Source organism: Phyllostomus hastatus, unplaced genomic scaffold, assembly GCF_019186645.2.
Source record: "Phyllostomus hastatus isolate PE091 unplaced genomic scaffold, TTU_PhHast_1.1 phas_contig_551, whole genome shotgun sequence".
In the NCBI taxonomy this organism is placed as follows: domain Eukaryota; kingdom Metazoa; phylum Chordata; class Mammalia; order Chiroptera; family Phyllostomidae; genus Phyllostomus; species Phyllostomus hastatus.
Genome location: NW_025333909.1, coordinates 78,935 through 104,313, shown reverse-complemented (window position 1 = coordinate 104,313; position 25,379 = coordinate 78,935). Strand labels below are relative to the sequence as shown.

General features: G+C 46.0%; 1 protein-coding gene across 1 annotated transcript; it reads left to right on the top strand.

The window, feature by feature from the left end:
• The first annotated feature begins 35 nt into the window (after positions 1-35).
• GCNA (germ cell nuclear acidic peptidase) lies at positions 36-25,316 on the top strand. Its single transcript, XM_045847377.1, has 15 exons — positions 36-67; positions 1,437-1,494; positions 4,747-4,943; positions 10,774-10,810; positions 13,618-13,696; positions 14,619-14,675; positions 16,167-16,306; positions 16,476-16,577; positions 16,848-16,926; positions 17,589-17,838; positions 20,716-20,860; positions 22,037-22,172; positions 23,506-23,710; positions 23,992-24,148; positions 25,239-25,316. The coding sequence occupies exons 1-15, from the start codon at positions 36-38 to the stop codon at positions 25,314-25,316; spliced, it is 1,752 nt and encodes a 583-aa protein (XP_045703333.1).
• Positions 25,317-25,379: the final 63 nt, after the last annotated feature.

Below are 25,379 nucleotides of genomic sequence, written 5' to 3'. Positions count from 1 at the left end.
GAACAGGCTGCTTAGCTGCCTGTTTTCTCGGAGACATGAATGAAAATCCTTTTCAAGAAAATTTCAGGTAATTTACCTCTGGACTTCTGTGAATTGCGGCCCTCAAAGCCCTAATGCGGATTAGTGTGTTTCCTAAAAGATAGTGGGGGAAGAAAGTTGTCCAGTAACCTACTTGTAATAGATTTTATTCCCACGCTCTTCTATTTGTTAGGAATCTGCAATAACTGTTAAAGGAGTTGCTTGTACACCTTGAATAAACTTGTGTAATTTAAGATTTGATTCTGATCCTAACCCACTCATTACTTGAAGCACATGGCTCTTAATATTAACAACAGCTAACATTCAGGTTCGTCGTCCAAACCCCTGAGGCACACAGTTCTGTGACCCCCATTTTTATAGAAGAGGCTTGCAGAGAGGTAAAGTGGCAGTTTGTTCAAGAGGTAAGATGATAATGACAAAGTGTCTTTTATCCAATTTCCTATCAACTCAAAGTACTTTCATATATGTAGACAGTTTGGTGCTGAAGCGTTTAGGTTTTGGAACTAGTGTTTCTGGGGTTGGGATCCCGGCTCTGCCACTTTCCAGCCATGGGCGACACTGCTGTGAAGGTAGACTGCCTGCATTGTCTACTTTTGCAAGTGTTGTAAGGATTAAATCTGCACCAGACACTGGGAGCAGTGCCTAACATGAAATAAACCCATGTTATTAACATCTTTAAATGCAAGGACATGTTTGTATTCTGATGACCAAATGGTTAAATTATGAATTGTACAGGTGCCTGCCAGAGAAACGGGCACAATCTAGAAAGCATTTACTTCCCCGGTGTGTTTTTCTCAGTATGTTTGGAGCGAGTGCCAAAAAGCTTCAAGTAACCAACCCCTCTTTATCTCCTGAGTTTGAAGGCTTTTGGAAGCAAACGTCAGTGTTGCCAAGCACTGTCGGGTTGCTGCTCTGCTTTTCTCTAGGGGTTTAGGTGCCCTCCCCCCAGCGTCCAATACTTTGGAGGGCAAGCAGACAGCCTTAGAGGTTCCAGCAGTTCAAGCAAGGAGCGAACTGGCCTCACCTGTCCAAGTCCTCACAAGGATGGAGAAACTTTGCAGAGATGCAGCTCAGTTTTCTCCTGTCACCCCAAAAGTTGATTTAGGAGTTGCCAAACTGCAGAAATGAACCTGGGGCCCCTGAGCTCTGCAGGAAAATGGTGCTTTCAGGACGGATAAGCAACCCCCTGAGAGGGGGGAGGAGCACTTGTGACTGTTACAAATTTCAGTTCATAGCGCGAAGTTTGAATCTGCCTTACGACCGGATCATATTAGTGGACTGTGATAGGTGGGTACAGGGAGGGCGGACCACGCAAAACCCTACCTCCCGCCCAGCCGGGCTCTATAAAAGCCGGGGTTCGAGGAACTTAAGTCCTTTTTCGCTGCTCCGGATCTCAGCCTCCAGCCAACGTGGAAGCTGAGCGGCAATTGGCGACTCCAGAAGCGGCAGAAACAGGTAGGTGACTGAAGGAGCTGAAGTGGGTAGTGAAGTGGGAACAATCTTGAAAGCTCATCCTAGTTGAGGAGACTTAATTCAGGAGCGCTGCACACCCTGGGCACTGATTGTCTGCGAACCAGGAGATGGAGATTCTGGGAAAACAGTTTGCCTGTTTGAACTTTTAAAAAAGGGCTTTCGGAAGAAGGGGGTTTTGTTAGCGATATTAACTCTGCTAAATTGAAGATGGGAAATGTGTGAAGGGGTGCAGGGGAATGTGGGAGCCTGAGAGTGAGGCTGTGGGGATGCTGTAGGCCTGAATGGTGGAAGAACTGCCCGGGGAGTGAGGCGTGAGTTGGGGGCGGGGGTGGGGGGGTGGACGGTGTTTGCAGGTGGTCAGTGCCTGAGCTGTGGAAAGCTGGCTGGCTAAAATGGGAATGGGGGGTGGAGGTGGGGGCAGGTGGGGGAGTCGATGCCTAATCTGGCTGGGGGCAAGAAGCGGTGTAAGGGGCGCGCGGCGGGGTGGGGGTGGGGGGTAAATGAAAGAGTCAAAGCCTGGGTGATGCAAGACTGGTTGGGGGTGGGAAACGGGAGTTGGGGAGGGGTCTAGCCCTTGGTGGAAGCTCTCCTCAAGAGAGGAGGCAGGAGGAAGGGGCATGCATGGGTGGGTGCTGGGGAGTGGAGGAATCAATTCCTGATTGGCTGGAAGTGGGAGTGGGGGAGGGGTCTAGGTCTGCCAGCATCAGCCCTCCTGATGAGGAGAGGCTGAACGGACGGGCTGGTAGTCATGGGGTGGTGATTGGAAGATTCGAGGCCTGGTTGGCTGGGAGTGGGGGAGGGGTCTAGGCCTCAGTGGAAGCTCTCCTCAAGAGGGGAGGCAGGAGGAGGGGTGTGGGTGGGGGAGGGTGAGTGGAGAAGTCATTGATTCCTGATTGGCTGGAAGTAGGAGTGGGGAAGGGGTCTAGGCTTCCCTGTGTGAGCTCTTCCTGATGGGGAGAGGTGGAAGCAGAGAGGTGGTGGTCATGGGCGGGGTGACTGGAAGATTGGAGGCTTGGTTGGCTGGGAGTGGGGGAGGGTCTGGGCCTCAGTGGAAGCTCTCCTCATGAGGAGAGGCAGGAGGAGGGGCAAGGGCGGGTGGGGGCTGTGAGTGGAGGAGTCGTCGATTTCTGATTGGCTGGAAGTAGGAGTGGGGGAGGGGTCTAGGCTTCCCTGTGTGAACTCTCCTGTTGGGGAGAGGTGGAGGCAGAGAGCTGGTGGTCATGGGCGGGGTGACTGGAAGATTGGAGGCTTGGTTGGCTGGGAGTGGGGGAGGGTCTGGGCCTCAGTGGAAGCTCTCCTCATGAGGAGAGGCAGGAGGAGGGGCAAGGGCGGGTGGGGGGCTGTGAGTGGAGGAGTCGTCAACTTCTGATTGGCTGGAAGTAGGAGTGGGGGGAGGGGTCTAGGGCTTCCCTGTGTGAACTCCCCTGATGGGGAGAGGTGGCGGCAGAGAGCTGGTGGTCATGGGCGGGGTGACTGGAAGATTGGAGGCTTGGTTGGCTGGGAGTGGGGGAGGGTCTGGGCCTCAGTGGAAGCTCTCCTCATGAGGAGAGGCAGGAGGAGGGGCAAGGGCGGGTGGGGGCTGTGAGTGGAGGAGTCGTCAACTTCTGATTGGCTGGAAGTAGGAGTGGGGGAGGGGTCTAGGCTTCCCTGTGTGAACTCTCCTGATGGGGAGAGGTGGCGGCAGAGAGCTGGTGGTCATGGGCGGGGTGACTGGAAGATTGGAGGCTTGGTTGGCTGGGAGTGGGGGAGGGTCTGGGCCTCAGTGGAAGCTCTCCTCATGAGGAGAGGCAGGAGGAGGGGCAAGGGCGGGTGGGGGCTGTGAGTGGAGGAGTCGTCAATTTCTGATTGGCTGGAAGTAGGAGTGGGGGTGGGGTCTAGGCTTCCCTGTGTGAACTCTCCTGATGGGGAGAGGTGGCGGCAGAGAGCTGGTGGTCATGGGCAGGGTGACTGGAAGATTGGAGGCCTGGTTGGCTGGGAGTGGGGGAGGGTCTAGGCCTCAGTGGAAGCTCTCATGAGGAGAGGCAGGAGGAGGGGCAAGGGCGGGTGGGGGCTGTGAGTGGAGGAGTCGTCAATTTCTGATTGGCTGGAAGTAGGAGTGGGGGAGGGGTCTAGGCTTCCCTGTGTGAACTCTCCTGATGGGGAGAGGTGGCAGCAGAGAGCTGGTGGTCATGGGCAGGGTGACTGGAAGATTCGAGGCCTGGTTGGCTAGGAGTGGGGGAGGGGGTCTAGGCCTCAGTGGAAGTTCTCATGAGGAGAGGCAGGAGGGGTTCGGGGAAGCCCTCCTGATGAGGAGAGGCGGAAGCAGAGGGCTGGTAGTCATAGGCGGAGTGGATGTTTTGAGGCTGGATTGGCTGGAAGTCGAGGCGGGGTCTAGGCTTCCCGGTGCAAGCCCCTGGTTGGCTGCAGGCAGAAAGCCGGAGTCTGAGGGAGTCAGAGGGTGGTGGTTGGCTAGAAGAGTGTGGGGGGTGTGAGGGGTGTGGGGGGTGTGGTGGCCTGGTCCGTGTGAGACTGCTAGGAGCGGGTGTTAGGGAGATGGAGGGGCAGGAGGAGAGGTTAGAAGGTTCAAAACTTGATAAGTAGACTTCTTTGAGATGTGAAGCAGGAGTAAGGGAAGTAAAGGCATTGGGAGAGTGGAGGGCCGGTGTGGGGGTAAGGAAATTTGGGGAAAGAGAGCACTGGACCAGAGACTGAGTAGGCGTTAGTGCATACTAAAACCTTACCACGTGGAGGAATGACCATCTTCCTTGCACATCTGCATAACACGGCGGTTGAGATGACTGTATCAGCTGCTTTGGGCTTTCTCATCGATCGGGGGCAGGGTGGGAGAGAGGTATGGTACTCCTTGTCAGTAATTTTCTCCATCCAGGCTTTCTGCAACAAAGAAATTTAAGTACTTCTCATTTCACAGAGCAAAGTTTTGCTTTTAAATTAGGGTAAAGAGGCTGCTCAGAGCTAAATGCACAATGTATCTTTGTCTTGACTACAGGCAAGAACATGTCCAGAAAAGGGACTGGCCAACTAAAGATTTGGGACAATGATTGGTGAGATCTGAAAAATTCTCTTTTAGTTTAGTTCTACTCTGTTGGCAAAACGGCTTTCTCAAAAAGTATGTTTGTTTTATTCAGAGCCTGTACAGTGTATAACTTGGTTAGTTATAACATGAGAATTATAAAAAGGGATCTTAGAATAAGAGGAATCCAACCTCCTACGCAATACGTTAATTTTCTATATCAGAGGTCCCCAACCTCTGGGCCACGGACCAGTACTGGTCGCAGCCTGTTGGGAACTGGGTGCACAGAGGCGGGCTGCGGCCGAACGAGCAGGCCAGTTTACCGCCTGAGCTCCGCCTTCTCCGCCTCCTCCCGCCCCATGACCATGACCCCGCCCCCTGCAGTTGTTGGAAAAATTGGCTTCCACAAAGTTGGTCCCTGGTACCAGAAAGGTTGGGGACCACTGCTCTATGTCACATCTCTGTTAGTGGCCAGGAACTCACAACTACTAAATAACAGTGGCATTGTTGAATATGTGTACAGGGTAATTTCTGAATTTTTTTTCATGCTGAGGAACTTCAAACCTCCCTTTACATTTCTTCTATCCCATTCATACTGCAGACCTCCAGAGGTATAGAGATGGAGCATTTTTCTCCTCCGTGGTGAGGAGGTACAGTTTTTTAAGATGTGTTATCTCCTCTAAGTCTTCTCCTGGGACACTGTTCTGTTTTCCTCCTTCCCAGACAAGCAAGTATATAATATGGAAGAATATAGAAACCACAGAACACAGAGTCTGGGAAGAGATCCAAATACTTCAAAAATTTTAGTTCATGATAAAAATGATATTTCAAATCAGTGGAGAAAAGGTAGATTAATCAGCAAATGATTTGAAGATAATTGACTGACCATTTGGGAAAAAATAAGAATTGGACTCTTACCTCATTACTCTTATACCAAAACAAATTACACATGGATGAAATATTTTAAAATAAAAATTGAAACCATTAAAAATATTAGAATATAGAGGTGGATTTTATTTCTAATACTTTTGGAGTGGAGAAGGTCTAATTTTGATATTAAACAAAAGCATAAAAATGACATAAGATACAAAATATTTGCATTACCTACAATAAAAAGCTATTTTCCTTAATCTACAAAGAATGTTTATATATCAATTTTATTAATTAATTAGCTTATTTTTATCCTCACCTGAGGACATTTTTTCATTGCTTTTTATATAAAAAGGGAGAGAGGAAAACATTGATGTGACAGTGAAGCATCAGTTGGTTGCCTTCCTTAAGTGCCAGGACCAGTGATCACATATGCCTGGACCAGGGATTGAACCTGCAACCCAGGCATGTGCCTTGGTCAGGAATAAAACCCACAACCTTTGGTTATGGGATGATGCTCCAACCAACTGAGCCACACCAGTCATGGCTACATAGCAATAATTCTAAAAAGGGGAAAAGACAAATAGATAATGGATTATAAGATATATACTCTGGCTGGTGTGGCTCGGTTGGGCATCATCCTGTAGGCTAGGGGGTTATGGGTTTTGATTCCAGGTTGGGGCACATGTAAGAGGTGACTGATCAATGTTTCTAACATCAATGTTTCCCTCTTTCACCTTCCCTTCCCCTCTGTCTAGAATCAATAAAAGAAAAAGAAAGAAAATGGGTAAAAAGATATAGAAGATAATTCTCAGGGAAAAATACAAATGTCTGTAGGCATTAAAATGATTTCAACTTTTTTTAAAAGATTTTATTATTTATTTTTAGAGAGGGAAAGGAGGGAGAAAGAGAGAGAGAGAGAAACATCAATGTGCGGTTGCTGGGGGTCATGGCCTGCAACCCAGGCATGTACCCTGACTGGGAATCGAACCTGCGATGCTTTGGTTTGCAGCCCGCGCTCAATCCACTGAGCTACGCCAGCCAGGGCTTTCAACTTTTAATTATATTTAAAGAAGTGGAAACTTTTAAATGAGATATGATTTTTCATATGTCAGATTAGCAGAGATTTTTAAAAATTTGATCATACCCAGAATTGGCAAATTTATAGGGAAACAGGTGATTTTATGCAGTCATGGTGGGGATATAAATTGGTACAACCTTTTTGGAGGGCAGTCTGGCAATATCAAAATGCCCACATTTTTTTTTTAACCCAGTATTTCTGTTACCGGGACTTTTTCCTTTAGAACAATTTTATTTAATTTCTGTATACATATACTTACATAAGTACATAAATGTGGTCATAGCATACACGCTCTTTTTGTAGTTGACTTATTTTCTCTCAATTCCTTTCCCCCTTTCCCATGTCCCTTCTCCCGGTAATTCATGTTCATTTAATCACCTGCAGACATACACAGATTGTTCTGGCCTTTGTTCAGTTCTGTGGAAGAAGGATATATGGCTTAATTACCAGTACACAGATGAATACATACAAGGATATTCACTGCGGCATTGTTTGTAATAGCACTAATGTGGAAGAAGCTTAAATGTCCTAAGGGTATAATTGAATAAATTATGGTTCATCCAAAAAATGTGACAAGAGCTATATATACTGATAATGGAGAGACTACTAAGATATAGCAAGTGAAAAATTGCAAGCTGCAGAACAATCCATACAGCATAATACTATTTTTTTAAGATTTTATTTATTTATTTTTAGAGAGGGAAGGGAGGGAGAAAGAGAGAGAGAGAGAGAAACATCAATGTGTGATTGCTGGGGGCCATGGCCTGCAACCCAGGCATGTGCCCTGACTGGGAATCGAACCTGGGATGCTTTGGTTTGCAGCCCATGCTCAATCCACTGAGCCACGCCAGCCAGGGCGCATAATACTATTAAACAAAAGTTGTGTGGCCCTGGCCGGGTAGCTCAGTTGGTTGAAGCCTTGTCCTGTACACTAAAAGGTTGTGAGTTAGATCCCCCATCAGGGCGCATTTGGGAGGCAACCAATCAATGTTTGTCACTTTGATCTCGATCTCTCTGTCTCTGTCTCTGCCCCCTTACTCTGTCTAAAATCAATAAACATATCCTTGGGTGAGTATTAAAAAGGAAAGTTGTGTGCATTTGACTTGCGTTGGTATGTGCATATGCTTAAGAACTTTCTACAAGAATAAATAAAATACACTGTTTAGGGAGTGGGACTGTTGAAAGAATAGGCACAAAGTGTCCCTCTTCCTCACTCTTCAGTGTTCTTTATCAGTCACAAAACTGGTAAACATTATTTTGTGATAGTCATTAAAATGGAGATTAACAAAAGAATTCAGCAAACAAACTGTATTCCATTATGTAAATGTACTAGCTTTTTTACACACTTGTCTGTTGATGGCCGCTCAGGTGGCTTCCATAGCTTGGCTATTGTAAATAATGCTGCAATAAACATAGGGGTGTATATGGGAAGAGAGGGAGAAAAACATCGATGTGCAAGAGAAACATTGATTGGTTGCCTCTTGCACGAGCCCTGACCAGGGACCGAACCTGCAACCCAGGATGTGCCCTGATGGATTCGAACCAGCCTCCTTTTGCTTTGCGGTACGATGCCCAACCCACTGAGCTACACTGGCCAGGGCTCTGTTGTATAACTTTTTGTGTCATGTTTCTAATCCTTTAATCCTTTTGCCCAACTTCTAAAAAATGTGTGTGTCTTTGTGTAACACAGAAAATAGTTGAAGTATAGGGTTTAATTTGTGTACATTGCTTTTTATCAATAGGTTTCAACGTAACCAAGGTTGCATTTTGACCAAAACCTAGGAAAGCTTACACCTAGCAAAATTGTTGTTCTTGATTTAAAAAACAAAGCAAAACAACTTGAAGCCTTACTACTTATTACTACTTAATAAGTCCAGTGTACAGTGATGAATAAATGAATAGGAAAAAAACTGAAAAGGCGTACAATCAGTCAAGTAATCAACCTCATGGCTAAAATAGAAGTCTCCAAGAAGTGGTTAAGGCTACCTTTCCATATGTAAAACCTTGTGACTATTATGTAAAACCTTATAAATATTATGTAAAGCCATATAAATACATGTAAGCCCTTATAACTATTATGTCCACCTTCTTTAGCACTTGTGGTGTCTTCGGTGAGCTCTGTCACAATAACTAATGCTAAGATGACCTATGATTATGTCCTAGGATGTAGCTGGTTTCAGCATTGCAGCATGACTTCTCCCAGCTGGATTTTGGATCTTTATCGGGCATGGCTGATGATGGGATATCCAGTCAGCTGCTATCTGGTGTGCTTTGGCTTCACCACAGGCTGCCACTGGATGGGGAAGAATGAGTATGAGGGTCCTGGCAAATTGTGAGGCAGAGAAGCCACAGGCCCTAACATCATAGCTCAGGGCAGAGCACACTGCTCCCCAGGAAGTGCACTGCAGCCTTTGTGTGTTTACCTAGATACTAGTCCCAATGTAGGTGGAATTAGGTTCTTGCTTGGAATCACAAGGAAAGCGTTCCACGGACCCACGCATAGGAGATTGTGGTGTGGCATGGTTTATCTGTGTGGAAATAGAAGGTGCCCCTGGGGTTTCGATGTCCCATTTCCCTCTGTCCCACAGTGGATAAGGTTCAATCTTGTCCTCAGTAGGGTCAACAGAAAAGCCAGTGTCCAGAGTTTCTGTTTCCTGTTAAAGCTTAGTCTTTTGGAATCTGCAGGCAGCTGCTAAGCGGTCTCAGTCCCCATCTAGGTAGCTTAGCTTGTTCCCAGCTGCCCCGGTGGCGGAGTCCACGTGAGTCTGTAGCAACTGCTATGGCCACATAGCTATAGAGTGAGAACGCATGAGCACACAGGGTGAGGGCATCACTGAGTGGGCAAGAGAGACAGAGCACTTCTCATTTCCCCTGGGATTATAACTGGGAGCTTGGGTTTGGGTCGGACCAGGTGCCTTTTCAAAAGAACCAGTCGACTCCCCAGACTTGTGTGGACCTTGGATGGGGTTACACTCCTTAGTGGGACTGACAGGCCTCTTTGGTCTGGCACCTCCTTCTGTGCCCCCCAACAATCTGGTTCTGGAGAGGGGAGGGGGGGGGTTGATCTCCTCCTTGGAGCAATGCTGTAATTCCCTGGGGTGTGAAGCTGTAGCTTCCTGGCTAAGCAAGCAAACACATTTATGTTCCCCATTTTGTTAAGCTTAATGTCTAGTTCCCTTTGCTCCCCCTTTCTAGCTAAATACTGGTGGTAGCACTGATAATAGTTCCTTCAAGCAGTTAGGTTCCAAAAGATGTCCTTCTTGTTGTTGCGCCCTTTTCATTTTTAAACTGTGTTCTCTTCATCCTTAAGTCCTTTCCCCTGTGGTTCTTTTCTCAGAATTCACTTTTATATCTTTATTTTTTTTTATCCTCACCCCAGGACATTCTTTTTTTCATTGCATTTAGAGAGAGAGGATGGAAGAGAGAGGGAAACGTCGATACAAGAGAGAGAAGCATTGATGGGTTGCCTTCCGTACGTGCCTGGACCAGGGATCAACCTGCAACCTAGCCATGTGCCCTGACGGGGAATCGAACCAAGAACCCTTCGGTTATGGGATGATGCTCCAACCAATTGAGCCACACTGGCCAGGGCAGAAGTTACTTTTATGTCTTTAAATAGAAAGAAATCATTAGGCAGAAAACAGACTTCTCACTGATAGCTAATGATACTCAAATAACATTTTCCCCCTGTCTTTGATTCTCTGATAAAGACCAGGTTACTTCTAATTTTTCTTAATTTCATAAGCCCATTGTGTTCCTAATTTCATAAGCCTTTAAAACCAGTTTGCACTTTAGAAACTATGATTAGGTGTTCTCCTCATTTGAGAATTTTGACATTTAGTTGCTGACGATCTTTGTAGTTTTCCTTTAAAACAATATTTATTTTATTTTCGCTATAGCATTCTTGTGGACTCAAGCAGTGATGAAGAACCTGATTCCTGTAAGTAGACTGCACTCAAAACAGTCATTTGCATTTTACAGTGTAATTTAACCATGTCTTTGTACAGATGACTGAAATGTGATTTGGGAAATTGAGTGTCAGCTGGTCCTGGGTTTGTCTCTTGTAGGGCTCTCTCTGGAAGTTCCTTATGCTCCTTTTCTAGTTTTCTTCCTTTACCTTTTTCATTCTAGGTCTCCTTACTTTTATTTCTGTATCTCTCATGGGACATACACAAATCCACCATCAATTTCAACCAGCTCCAATTTGTGGCCTTTGGTTTTAGAGAGTTAAAAACATGGGTAAGCAGATTTTGTCATGCTTCAGGTCCTTTCTGATGCCCTGTTTCTCTCTCTGATTTAGTCGTTGCCAGAAGGACCATGAGGAACGGGAGTGTGAGGTAAGTAGGAGAATTAGTGAAATTTGCTCTTTCTTAAGGAACAACGTTTTGGGTAAGATTTCAGAATAGACATAATTTTTCCTCTGTGAACACTGTGTTCAGGGTCATAATGAGTTCAAAATATTAGATTCCTTAATTCTGGCCCATTATCTATCAGTCAGATTTTCCTTCAAAATGTCTGTGAACCATCCCTTCTAGTCTCTACCATGAAGGCGCCGATCAATTTTTATTCTCATGTTAGTGCAAGAGTTGTTGTTTTTTTTTTTTTCCAAGAATTGGGGAAGAGCTTTATGATGATGGTAATAACAGGCAGTAGATCTCTGAGTGTTGTTCCTGCTTTTAAACTCAGGGTCAATTACAGATTGTAGGAAATGTAGCTCAGGATATCCTGAAAAAATGGAGCCATTGGCAACAGAACCATTTACAAGGTGGAACACATTTTAACTCCAGCTTTCTAGTGGAGAAAATAAGTAGATTCAAGGAGATCCATACTTGAGAATGCTGACACAAATGTTAGCAATAACAAACTAAAGTGCAACAGAGAAAAGCATATTGAAGTAACTCAAGTAGTGGAAGTATGTTCTGGTTAGATTGCAGCAGTAGGGTTGAGAAGCGTTTTCTTTTTTTTAAGTGGCTCTTCCCCTTGATTTCTTCTTCTGATCCAGCCTGCGTCCCACTTCCAGATTAATTTCCAGAGGCGCTGCTTTGGCCATATCGATGCCCTGTTTAGATTGCTTGTCACAGGAAAATCAGAGTGTTTATCCCAATAGTTAAAGTCCTCTGTGGTCCGACCCTCTCCTCTCTTTCAGCATCATCTGCTACTCTTCTTGTTAAGGAGCCCTCTGATCTAGCTGGAGCTAGATGAACAGGTGTTGTCCAGGTGCCAAACTAAAGGAGGTGCTAAAATAATTACTGGAACAAATCCAAAATATGCTGCTAGATGACTGTGGTTTCCACATTGACTCCTTAAATTTCTGTAGAAATGTGAATTGGTCATCCCTGTCCTCCCCTTCCCCACCACCAAGCTAAATAGCACTGTCAAGCAGGAAAATTGTCTCTAGCTAGCTCTGATTTATCTCCGCTGATTGTTTTGCAGCATGTAAGTGGTCAGGCATGACACCAGTGTGTGAAAAGTGATTTGAAGCCAGTAGTTGCAAGCAGGTGAAAGGCTAGAGCCAAATAATGCATTGCTTATATGCAAATAATGCTTTTAATGCTTTAAAGCCATTTATTGGAAATGATGGGTTTTATTATTTATCCTTAAGAGGTTTGGTTTACACACAGCAAAATTCACACTCTTTACACGTACAGTTTGATGAATTTTGACAAAATTCACATACTGTATTGTGTACTGTAGTGTAACTGACACCACGATCAAAGATGAAGAATACTTCCATCACTGTCATTTATATTTTAAATAGTTTATCACGGACCCTGAGAAGTAGTCTGGTTTATAGTATTATATATACTAAAGTCCTTATTTGATAAATTAAAAAGTATCCCATTTTTAGATAGAAAAATTGCTTTCTTCCTGCCTCTACTAGACTAAATAAGTAAAGAAAATCTGTTTTAAGGGGCCTGCTGGGAGTGCCCACAGGTCTTGGTTCAGTGCCAGGCGGCTTCTCTCTATAGGGTACTGTAAGAGAGGTGGATTTGGGGAGGAAAATGATGAGTTCGGCTTGGGGCATGTTAAAATTAAGGGGCCTGTATAAGGCAGGGCTGATATTCAAAACATTTACCAGCCAATAGAGTACAGACAGGGAGTAGGCAGGATGGCTGGCTGAGTGGCCAGAACAGACACCATCAATCTACAGTCGGGAAGGCTATTTCTGTTCATGCTGACGAAAAATCAGCGACATCCAGGTAGGAAATTGGAATTGAGGGGCTAAGAGTCAGAAGCAAAGTTGGGTTGGCTAGAATGGATTGGGCCGGCAGATAGATGATGCTTACCCAGACCCGAGGAATTGATCGGGTAGGTATGAAAGGGCTGTGGCTGAACTTCTGGGGGTGAGTTGGAGAAGGAGTGGCTGGAAAGTTAAGAAGAGAACCGACAGAACAGTATCGTGGAAATCAAGAAAAGAGAAATTTTAAGGTCAACAGGATAGCAAAAGCCCATCAATTTGGTAGCTTAAAAGTGGTGAATGTGGTGGAAACAGATGGACAGATTTGTATCTGTAATAGGTGTAGACAAGTCCTCTAGCTGTCCTCATCATAAAGGTGTATCAGGCTTATTGTAGGCTATTTGGCAAATACAGAGAGGTGGCAAATTTCAACCTTCCAGAACCTCTGGCCCAAACACTGGGGCCAGCTGAGGGCCCCAGATGGGTACATGTTTGGCACCAGCACCCTGGGTGGCGCAGGGGCGCTGCTGAGGCCGGTTCCTGCCAGAGCAGTCTGTCAATGAGGGCAAGGGGTGCTGGCTGCGGAGAAACCTGCCCTCTGCCCTTCTCAGGCAGCTGGATCTCAACATCGATACAGAAAAATGGCGATTAACTCGACATTTCCCTATACAATTTCCCCCTGCACCCAAAGTGTTTGAATGCATACCCTCTGGCAGCCCATTTCGTGCTCAGTACTTGACAGATACCTCTTTTGGAAAGCATTGAGACAGATGGAAAGATTGAGTAGAAAGATGGAAAGTCAGGAATATGACTGAGTAGTTAAACAGAGTTGCTGCGGGAAAACAAACGAACACAACATTTCAAAAATGATCCCAGTCGTTGTAGAAAAGGGAGAAAATGTCATGAAAAGAATGTCGCATTCATGCTTCTCTTTGGCGTTTCCCCATCTCACCCTTCAGTTTCCAGGTGATTGACTTGGACACAGATGATGATGATGCTCCACCCCCTGAGAAACAGCAAAATACCTCCAAAGTCACTAACCAAGGCAAGTATACCCCAGCCTTAGGGAAGCGGCTGAGCTCAGCTCTGCTGGCTCGTCTGTCTCCCACAGGCATTTTGGGATAAGCCAGCCAGTGTTCTGTTCTGCCACCATTTCTTTCCTCCTGTGTGCTGGGTAGTGGATGCAACTGGATGCCCACAGCCCTTGGTAGATTTCCTAACACAGCCGCAACTGTTCTGCTGCTGCCTCAGACCACGGGCATTTCTCTCCGTCCACTTCTCATCTATGTCACAGTATATCAAGGGATCAGAGGGAAGAAAGTCAAGTCCAGGGACTGAGGAGAATGAAGGCAGGCTGCTCTGCTCCTCCCCCTTCCACCTTTCTTCCTTCTCTCTCCATGGGAGTGACAAAGAGGAGGAAGGAGGAGTGAGGGAGTGGCACACGCTCCTTCCTGTGTGATGGAGCCCTGGGTGGGTGATGGCCGTGGGCCAGCAGGCAGTGACTTCTAGGGCAACCATGCTTTCTCCATCTATCTCCTTGTCTTTGCCTTTTGCGAATCCCTTTATACTTTCTGGAGGTTCCCGTTTTTCTCACAGCCTGTTTCCTGCAGCAAACCCTTGCTTCTTTGGATTCAGAGGTCCTTTTAGGCTTGTGGGAGACGTGGAACTTGACTCCCAGCTCAGAACCTCCTCAGTAGATGTGAAATGTAGGAAGACTAGGAGCTTCTTAAGCATCAGGGATGCTAGTTTATTTATCTTTGTTCATTTAGTACAAGGGGTAGGCCATGATGCCTAGGTGCCTATTTAAAGTACTGGCTATTTTGGTAACGACCCAAGAGCTACTGTTTGCTAGAGTTTCCTAGCTAACCTGGGATATCAGAGCAGGGGAAGGAGAGGTGACTTAGAACCCTAGTCTGCCGTTTCACCACCTGTCCACTCGAATTTCATTTCTTTCTCCTTTTCTCTAGCTGCGCCTGAGCAGGACGGCGCTCCAGGTGCTGAATACGAAGGGAGCCCCCAAGAAGGTAACTGTAGAGCACGAATGAGTGACAGAGCCAGAACCCAATTCATCGCCATGGGCCATCACGTGCTGACTCTTTAAGTCAGAAGACCCATAGTCTTTTGGGGGTGAACTTGCAGCTCAGGCTGCTCTTGCCTCTCTGACCAGTGGACCGTAACTGTGGGCATCCGCTGCAGTCTTGGAGGGATGAAGAAGGCTCCGATGGACTTTCTTTGTCTCTACTCTTGTCCCTGTGCCATATCCTTTGTTACTGTAGTGAATTTTGATGTTTTTACAGAGAAAAAAAGGGTCTGAGGAGCTTTAACACATACTTCTAACCGCATGAGGTCATCTTTAGGGATTGTAAGCAGTGTGTCCTTCCTGTTTTTTGTCTTTAAAATTTGAACTGCAGGTGGGAAATCTTAAAGTTTTTGAGGCAGAATTACTTTTTACCATAGGAATTTCCACTCCTTTCTCTTTCCTTATTACATGTCTAAAGTTCTTTGATAATTAATTCAAATACTGTATTTTGCTTTGCATAATGCACAGCCACATTTTTGTGCACATTCATACATGGGATTATTATACCCATGCTAAGTAATCATTATACCCACGTATAATGTGCATCTTTATTTTTCCCTCAAAAATTTGGGCCCAAAAGTGCTCATTATACACAGTAATAGATGAGCAGCTCATACATTCTCCCAAATCTGCAATTTTACTGTAATTTTTGCACCATAAATATGTTTTCACATCTTGCCTATGCTCTGGTTTATATTTTTTTTGCATCCAGGATCATAGAAACCTGGAAACTCAGGTTTGAACAGACTCCTGAGAGCATGTGGTGTTAGACATGCTACCCCTCATTTTCAGGTGCAGGGGACATTCACCTGAGGGCGGTGACCTTCCGAATGTTCCCAGGGCCCCTCAGCGTCTTACATCAGTGTTTCTGAGTGCTTTGCACTTACAGACTAGTGAGAAAGTGAAATTGTGGTAGCAAGCATACAATTGCCAATTTTTAATTTGTACGATGATGGAAATATACTCCAACTATTATCTACTATCACCATAATTTTATAAAGTAAAAAGCATCGAAAATTTCGTGAGGACCTAATCTCAAACTGAAGGACAGTCCTTTAAATTACAGAAATTGAACCTGATGGGAACAAACCCACTCTATTGTTCTATTGTCTCTTATTTTCCCATGGACCAGTGAAAATATGCAAGTCTGCAGAGCTGCTGTGTTTGGGAACCTCTGAGCACCTACATCGTGCTGTTCAGAGAATGTCATTTGAAAATTGCCACTGGACTTGGATTGATGTTTTATCTGGCCCTGCTCTCTGTAAAGTAACAAACTAATAGAGGGAAAATAATCTCGAATAACTGATTCTTAACTGTGATTCATAATGCAACAGTTCCCTGCTTGTTTAATTTCTGCTCGATAATCCAGTTGAATGTCTCAGGGGTGGGGGTGGAAGAAATCTGCTTATATGTGACTGTGCCTCTTGAATTTCAGATGAGATGCTGGAATCGTCTTCTGATAGTCTTACAAAGTTTGTGGAACAGGAGATGCCGATAGTTATCACCAGTGATGATGATAGTGATGTGGATGTTCCTGTGATCATAGAAGATAGTGCCTCCGATGACGACCAGATGGCCTCAATTAAAAAGGAGATGATGCAGTTTACTATCTCTCCCCGTAATTCATCTGATACTCCTAGCCAACCACTAAGTGGAAGTCCCAGCCAGCCACTAAGTGGAAATCCCAGCCAACCATTAAGTGGAAATCCCAGCCAGCCACTAAATGATCCTGAGGCTAAACTAGAGATTCCAGGTGAAAAGATGCCAGCTGATGGAGAGGCTCTACCTGCGGTGGACCAACCAAAGAAAAGGAAGTGTAAAACCAAACATTTATGTGTGCCACCTGGTAAGCTTGTCAACCCAAGTACCCCCGTCCCCTGACCCTCCCCCCCAAATGTGCCCGGCCCACCCAGTGTGCCAGCTGTGTCTGACTTGTCCTTTGCCCTGAATTTGTCTGTCTTGTTGGGTCTGCCTTCTCTGCCTCCCAGCCCCGTGCCATTTTAGCAGCTGCCTGGTAGCCAAGGGAGGCCACCATCCCAATGAAGGTCTTTCTAGGAATGGGTGGGGGGAGCGGGAACACCCAAGTCTTAGTATTCACCATTCCATCTGCCTGGAGTGCTTTGTCCCTGACCTCTTTGTCCCAAGGATATCTCATTTTCCTGAGGACCCAGCCCTGTTGTTTCCTGTAAGAAGCGGTAAGTCAGAGTCACTCCTTCTTCCTGGGTTCTCATGGTTCTTAGACCCCGCCTCTGTTAAAGCACAACCGAATCTGCCTCCCTGGTAGACGGTGAGCCTCTTGGTTGGAGTGCAGTTACTGGTGTTTCCATCTCTCCCAGGGTCTAGCATGGTGTTTGGCACGAAACGGATGCTTACTAAATGTTTTAAATGAATGCATGTCACTACTGATACATAAGTCACTGACTAGAGCCACCGGCAGCATGGGTGCTAGATAATGGTGGGAAGATCTGGCTTTCCTATTGGGTGAAGGTGCTTCTTAGGACAGGAGCTGCTTTGCTCAGAGCAAGCATGTGAGAGAGGCCATGCCACTCCTTATACTGGTCACGCCTTAGCTGCCCTCACAGTCCAACCTGGACACTTGCTCCTGTGACCTCATTATAGGTCTCAGGGCCTGTGACGGAGTCCTACCCAGTTTATTCCACTGGCAGCTCTGCGTCACAGGTGTAAAATCTTTCATGCTGACAGAGCAGCATGCAAGCTTCAGACTGACAGTTGTCACTTGCAGATGTTGCCCAGGACTTGGCTGTGGGGGCTGCTCCTGGGTTTCTGCCAGTTGCTTGATGGGACCAATTTTCAGGGAGCAAATGAACTGTTATCTCTTTGATTGTTATCCCTTCAGCTGTTGTTAAAGGACAAAAGCGGACTCGGTCTTTGGAGGAAGTTCCGCAGCCACAGCCAAAGAGAAAGCGGACTAAGCCAGCTAAGTCTACTTCCAAGAGAAAGGGGACTGAGTCAGCTGATCCTTCTTCCAAGAGAAAGCGGGCTGAGCTTCCTTCCAAGAGAAAGCGGGCTGGGCTTCCAAAGAGGAAACCCCGAGCAGAGAAATCTCCACAGCCATCTCACGAGCATGAGCATGAGCACAAGCATGAGTATGTACTGTTTTGTTTGTGTTCAACCAAACAGGAATTGATCGCCTGATTGTCAGATGTTAAGCAGCCCACTGAGCACATGTCAGGGGATTTAAGGGAGTGAAGGAGTCTGGTGGGGGACGGGGACAAAGTTTCCATCCCTGAATTGGGAAGGCATAAGCAGGAGGTGGCTGTGACTGCTCCCCGCTGCTGCCCTCCTCACTTTCCCCTAACAGAACTGGGCAAAGACCCCTTCAGTTCCCCAGGCAACGGTGGGGGGGGGCTTCTGCTCCCACAGCAGCTCTGGCCTCTGAGGTTTCCTTTGCCTTTTAACTTGGGTTAAAGAGTGATGTGTAAGCAAACAAGATACTCTTTTTCTTCAGCCTCGTGGCTACCAGTTTGCCGTAAACCAAAGCAAACTCAGCGGCAATGGTGAGAAGGCAGAATGGGCATGTTCCAATCCTCTGGAATCGGAGGGAGGGCAGAGTCAGGATTGTCTTCCAGGTTTTTCTGGTGCTTTGCATGAACTCAGTTAGTCTCACTACTTGTTTGTGTTCTTGCAGGATTTTTGAGCTTTATTAGATATTAGGATGAAATAGATTGTAGTTCCTCTATTTTTATTAAGCTGTATGTAATTGATACCGAAAACAACAGGTCGTTTAGACCAAAGGCATGCTAATACTTGCAGGAAGCGAGGAATTAATAGGTTTTCTCATTTACATTCCAGAAACTTCTCAGTTTGTCCCTTAATAACATGATGTAGCAAACAGAATTTCCTTCCTTTGTTTTTACTTGCATTTGGGAGTAATATATACTTAAGATGTTTGTCTTACAAGAGAGGGGGAAAACATTTGAAGGATTGTCTGTTTATTGCTTCACCTGTATTATTTTGGGTCCATAAATGCATCTGAAGGGGAGAAGAATGATGCGTCGAGCACTGGGCAGCGGAGCAACTTGGGCCTAAGCAAAGAGGCTCTGGCTCTGAGCTTCTCGCCTGGCGAGGTAGCTGACAGCAGTTTGGCTTGTTCTCCATTAAGGTGGCTCCCCTTTCAGCAAACTTTCTCGCCTGGATTCCCAGATACCTCTCTAATCTGCTTTGCCTATAGGAATGTGTGTTTTGGGTTGCTCCCAGGTTGCTTGACTGGCGAGTGTAACAAAAGAAGAGAGAAGCTCCCCTTTTGACATTGTGCTCTGCATCATGCAAGGGAGGCTAGCCTGTATGGACTGCTGCTCCCTGTTGCTGTGGTACTTCCTGTTTCAGTCTCTGGGCTTCCTGTTGTGCTTAGCGTTGTACCTGTGGGGGCTGCTTACTGGTCATGTTTCCATGTGGGGTCTTGTTGACTCCTCTGATGTGGAGATGCTCAGCCTGCAGTAAAGTGGCACAAACATTGAGGTAAAAGTGTGCTAAGCCACAAGGCCCACTTGATGTGTGTACAAACATGCAGGGTCCTGTTCTCTGCAGAGGTCTGCAGATGGCTCAGGTATTCATCTGTTACCTTTTCTGATGCATACTTGCTTTCCGAACTAAGTAACTCGAGGCAGAAATACTCGTCCTATCAGGCCTTGGGATGAAGAACCTTCCTTTAGCCATGTTTGCCTGATCGGGTCCTTTTTCCCTCTCTCTATCCCAGCCACCTCACACGGGGTTTATTTTGTGGTTTAAGGGTTAATGAGTGTCCTGTTAAGTCAGAAACTCACTTCCCCATGTATGCTCCTGTTTTTTTCTTTCCAGCTCTGTGGCTCATCTCTTTGGACTTGGGAAGTGTTCCAGCCAAGATAAAAACACTTCAGTGTCAATAAATAGGTACTGCAAGTGTCAGTCCTTCATGTGTGGAGCACTACTTTTTGTGCACTTAAATTAGGGCCTTAAAAAGTGGGGCAGCAATAGTAGTCTAATGGAAAGACCATGAGATTGGTGGCAGAAGATTGTGTCTCTGTGAACTTCGCATAACTCACAACCTTTGAGCTTCAGTTTCCTTCTCTGCAAAGTGGAGATCATAAGACTGGTGATGGTTTCTTTGCAGGGTGGTTATGAGGATTGGCTGTCACGATGCAAAAGGAAGTTCTTGGCAGATTAGAAAGTGCTATACAGAGAGTCGTTCTCGGTGCAGATATGGTCATTCTAGGCTATGGGCAAATAGGTTGTACCGAAGCCCAAAGGAACTGTGGCATGTTTGAGTGGCCCACTTTGGCCACAGTGGGAATGGCAGCTGGAAATAGACATCAAGACTAGCTTGCCCTGGGCCTTGATCACCAGGCCAAGAAGTCAGTGGGACATAATTGGGATGTGACTGAGGAAAATTAATCTAGAGGTATGGCTGTGGGTTCCGTTAGAAGAAAAAGAGTATGAAGGCAAGGGACACGGAGGAATGCTGTCATATCCTGCAAAAAGGGAAGGACAGGAACTTGATCTAGGGTGACTGAGGTGCAGGATGGACGAGGCGGTGGGAAGGAGACAGCAGTGTGTCTTTGTGCATAATCGGGTCTAGGGTAAGGGAGGAATGAATGAACAAATGTCTGAGGTTTTTGGCCTGTTAAAACCCAAGTTGGATCATTGAACACACTGAGCCAGAGACGTGTTCATGTCAGTCAGTTGGAAAATTGCATCAGACAGTTACTTGTAAACTCAGAACTGGGTCTCAGGGGAGAGATGGAGACTAAGGATGGAGGCGCGGGATCACTCCTGTTGAGGCTGAAACCATGGGCTTCACATCTCTGACAATATGCGAGGAGTGAAAAGCAAAAGGCTATAAATAGAACCTTGGGAAACGCTCTCATATAAGGAGTTGTTAGGAGGAGGGACTAGCAGGTTTTCCAAGTCTCTCTTGACCTATATGTATGCAGTTCTTCTATGTATTTGTTTAGCCATACAAGATTGGTTTGAATTTCCTTTTGCAGGAATCTTAATTGCAACATACCTGGATGTTTTTTGCGTGACATTGAAAAGCTGAAGGAGTATACTGGAAGGAACTTCAAGAGAAATAAAGATGAACTGGTCAGGAGACTGTATGTCCTGTTCAATGAGACTGTCTTTGATAAAAAGGTAAAATCAAGAAAGATGCCCTTATTGAGTACCTGCTGTAGGCCCAGCACTCTTGGGTGTCGTGAGGTGTGCAGATATGCTAACTGTATATTTCCTGTCCTTGAGAAGTGTCAGTCTAGGTGGGGAGATAAGATGTACTCATGTAAAAGTGAGAACGTGTGTGGGTTATAATATACAGTACAGGCTGTTATTGCCACGGGAGGTCAGCAGAGGGGGAAATCACTGAGTGCCTGAGTGGTCAGGAAATAAGATTGCTTGGAGGAAGTGAGAGTCTTTCTGGTTCTTGAAGGATGATAAGCGGAGAAAAAAACAGTGATGGGGAAGAAGGCAACTGAGGCTTGACTATCTGGAAGAGGGGGTTCCTGTTGAAGTATAACATAACCTTGGGCAAGGGACTTAAGTCCTTTTAGCCTCAGTTCTCTTGTCTGTAAAATGGGGACAATCAGAGTACCTCCTACTTCATAGAATTATTGTTTGCCCTGGCTAAGTGATACACCTGCAGGGCCTTCTTAGAACAGGACTTGCCACATAGCAACACACATTAGCTCTTTTTTGGGCGGAGGGATAGTGTAGGACTAGATCATGGAGGGCCCTGGGAATCAGCTTGGAGGAGCTTAAATTGACATGAGTAGGCACCACTGCACAGGGACGCGATATGAAGTGGCTGCTGAAAGAAATTAATCACTTAGAAGCAGGGGTGCCCACGAGATTGGAGAGGACCTTGAAGCAGAAAGATAGACCCTTGGGACATTACATTTTTCAGGCTTGATCACCTCTGCAGGAAAAGTTCTACTGGTCTAAAGGTTCCCTATTCTTTGGTGCCCTTCCTGATGCCACATCAGATGACTGTTGAGTGGAACCTTAAGTTCCGAGTTGCGTTTTCAGTTGTGCTATGGCACTCTCATATAAGGGTCACGTCCAAGTCAGCTGGCTTGTCCTTCTCTCCTTGTCCGCCCCTGGCTTGGTCTCCATGCCAGGGGACACAAATCCTGCGCGCTCTCCAGGGCTCTCTGAGCAGTCCCCCTCATGTCCTGATGGCCTGCTAGTTGTCCTTACCTGGGTCTCGGCTTGGCTTTTATTCTCTCCAGAATGTTTTGATTTGCAAAACTCTTGAGTTAACGTTTTCTGGCCCACTTAGAACTGCTTGCTGACTCCCTGTTTGCTTGTCTTTCTCAGCTGCCAGAGAAACTGGAGATCTGCTGGAATAAGAAGATGCTGAGAACCGCTGGCCTATGCAGCTCTACCCACTCGTCTAAAACAGCAAAGCGCCAAACTAAGATTGATATTTCTCTGAAAGTCTGTGACTCTGCAGGTAATGGCAGGAGCATGGCAGCTGTCCCGATGGGCTCTTTCCTTCTGACACGACGCCTGCTGAGTTACGTTTAGGTGCTGGTATTCTCTGGCAGCCCACATCACAGCTCTGCGTATCATTCCTAGGGGGACACACCTACTGTGTGTTGCTTAGAGGACACTATTATTGGATGTCTCACCATCCCTGGGAGTCCCACTTGTCCATCTTTCTAGTAGGCCTCACTTTCTGTCCACAGCTCCCTGTTGCCTGCAGCAGCAGCTCCCTTCTCCCAGTAACTGAGGTTCGAGGTTGCCTCTATCTGTCTAGCCAATCACCAACTCTTCATAATGACTCTGCTGTCATTATCCATTGTCTGTCTTTGACTCTGCCCAGGTTATGGGCCCTCATCACCTCCCTCTTCTCCCTGCCACGTTCAGTCTCCTGCATAATGCATTGTTTTCCTGCTAAGAAGCCTACAGCTGGCCAGTGCCTAGAGCCTGGCTTTCGGGGCCATCCTAGTCTGCCTCTCCACCTCTCACCTCTCAGCCAGTCTTGATTCCCACTGCTCCACCACCAGCCTGTGCTCCTGCAAGGCTGGCTTCCCACTGGCTTTTAGAATGGACTCTACGCTTTCCTGACTTCCACCTTTGTTCGCATTGTTCACACCTAGAATGGCTTTTCTAATTTTGCAAGCCCACTGCATTGTGAAGGGCCCAGCTCAGGGCCCAGCTCAGGTCCCAGTTTCTCCATGGCAGTATTCTATTTTTGTATATATACATATTTTTTTTAAGATTTTATTTATTTGTGTTTAGAGAGGGGAAGGGAGGGAGAAAGAGAGAGAAACATCAATGTGTGGTTGCCTCTCACGTGGCCCCCACTGGGGATGTGACCCGCAACCCAGGCATGTGCCCTGACTGGGAATCAAACCTGTGATGCTTTGGTTCGCAGTCCACGCTTAATCCACTGAGCTACGCCAGTCCATAGCACTATTCTTGATCAGATCCCGTGGCCCTGGTGATTGCTCCCCACCCTGCCCACTTATGGTCCCGGAGAGTGGAAAGCTGGTCTTGGCCGGATGTGTTTCTGACAGTGATGTCCCACAAAAGATGAGCAGGTTGGAGCTGCTCCGAAAACACTCACCCACCCCAGGTTCTCTGCATTGACCATATTGGCTGGAAGTGGGTGGAAATTTTACTTTCAGAACCTTGGGAAGATAACACTCACTCCTGCTTCTTCCTGTGCTTACCTGTGATGGCTTTCTGTCTGGTGAGGTGGAGAGTCCAGGGCAGGTTGGGTAGTGACTTGAAAGGAGTTGGTTGAAGTGCTCACGGTTTCTTTTTATTCCTCTTCCAAGACCGAATCCGGGATACTTTGGCCCATGAGCTCTGCCACGCAGCCTGCTGGCTGCTGAATGGCATCCGTACTTCACACGGTTACACATGGAAATACTATGCCAGGAAGTGCAACTTGGCCCATCCAGAGCTGCCCTTGGTCACCCGTTTCCATAACTACAAGATTAACTACAAGATTTACTATGAGTGCACTCGGTGCAAAGCCAGGTAAAACCCTTCTCAGACTTTCCCCAGTGGTGTTTTTTACCGTAGCTTCCAAGTGGCTCTTCAGTGATTCTATTGACTATCTGACTTGACAAGTAAATAAGACCTCTCTGCTCCTTTCACATGCTCTTTTCTCCAACCACTCCTACTCTGAGCCAGCCTGACTGCTGCTGCTGCTTTGGTGCCCCGCTCTCTGAGAACCCCCAGAAAAGTCTGCCTTTGAGCCCAAGGCCAGCTGTTAAAGTGACTGACCCTTTGCTGTGTGCTGTCGCCTTCCTGTTTAGGATTGGCCGCTACTCCAGATCACTGGACACCGAGCGCTCTGTGTGTACCTCATGCAAGGGCCGTCTGGTCCTGCTGCCGTTATTTCGCAAAGATGGAACCCCCATCAAGCCGCATGTTAGACCCTTTGCCAAGTATGTGAAACAGCATTACAGAATCGTCAGGAAGAGAATGAGAAATGCAACCCATGGGGATGTGATGAGAAAGCTCAGCAAGGGTTATTTCATCTGCAAAAAAAACAACACCCTTTAAGCTTATGAGAGGGTGTCCGTGTGAGCCGAGTCCTCTGCTTATGAAGAAGTTTTAGGAAAATGTCTTTGTTTTTATGATGCTATGATTGTTAGAATTTAAATCTTTTTTATAAAGTTTCATATTGTTAATGATTGTTCTTTAACCAAGTGTTCCTTCATTCAGCACTTTGTGCCCTTGATTGTACTTGGAGGTCCTTTGGACCCACCTTGTGTTTTACACTCCATAGTTGTGATACATGGAACATATTTACTCTCTGTAATTGTAATGTGTGGAACAAACTTAGACCCTGTAGTTAACATGTGTGGAACATACTTAGACCCTGTAGTTAAGATGTGTGGAACAAACTTAGACCCTGTAGTTAACATGTGTGGAATATACTTAGACCCTGTAGTTAAGACGTGTAGAATAAACTTAGACCCTGTAGTTAACATGTATGGAACATACTTAGACTCTGTAGTTAAGATGTGTAGAATAAACTTAGACCCTGTAGTTAACATGTGTGGAACATACTTAGACTCTGTAGTTAAGACGTGTAGAACATACTTAGACTGTGTTGTTAACATGTGTGGAACAAACTTAGACCCTGTAGTTAAGATGTGTGGAACAAACTTAGACCCTGTAGTTAACATGTGTGGAATATACTTAGACTCTGTAGTTAAGATGTGTGGAACATACTTAGACTGTAGTTAAGACATGTAGAACATACTTAGACTCTTTAGTTAAGATGTGTGGAACATATTTACGCTCTGTAGTTGTGAAGTGTAGAACAAAAGCAAATTAGATTTTTGAGATTGACCGCTTGAAAGAAAGAGAGTAACTGGAAAATGAACATGTTTAAAGGTAGTTTCAAAATGAGGGCTCCTGGCAGATGTAACCTGTTATACTTTGTTAGAAATAAAATTCATATTTCATGAAATTACTTTTGCCATCTGAACCAATGTAATTGTTCATGAAATACCAAAAAAGAATAAAGCGTTTTCTGCAATTCACTTGTTAGCAAAGTGTGTTCATTGACAACCTGTGCCAGCAGCAGAACAAGCTGTCGGGTCTCCCGTCCAGGACCCCGGACAGCTGAGGCTCTCCTGCATGTGTCGGGAAGAGCATTCTGTGTTTTGGGTTTTTCTCTGATTCTTGCAAC

Excerpts from the sequence above, each read along its gene's own strand:
- GCNA (XM_045847377.1), top strand. The coding sequence starts at position 36 with ATGAATGAAAATCCTTTTCAAGAAAATTTCAG. Across the intron at positions 4,944-10,773 it reads TTCCACAAAGTTGGTCCCTG|TCGTTGCCAGAAGGACCATG; the intron begins GTACCAGAAAGG and ends TCTCTGATTTAG. Across the intron at positions 22,173-23,505 it reads GAAAGTCTGTGACTCTGCAG|ACCGAATCCGGGATACTTTG; the intron begins GTAATGGCAGGA and ends TCCTCTTCCAAG.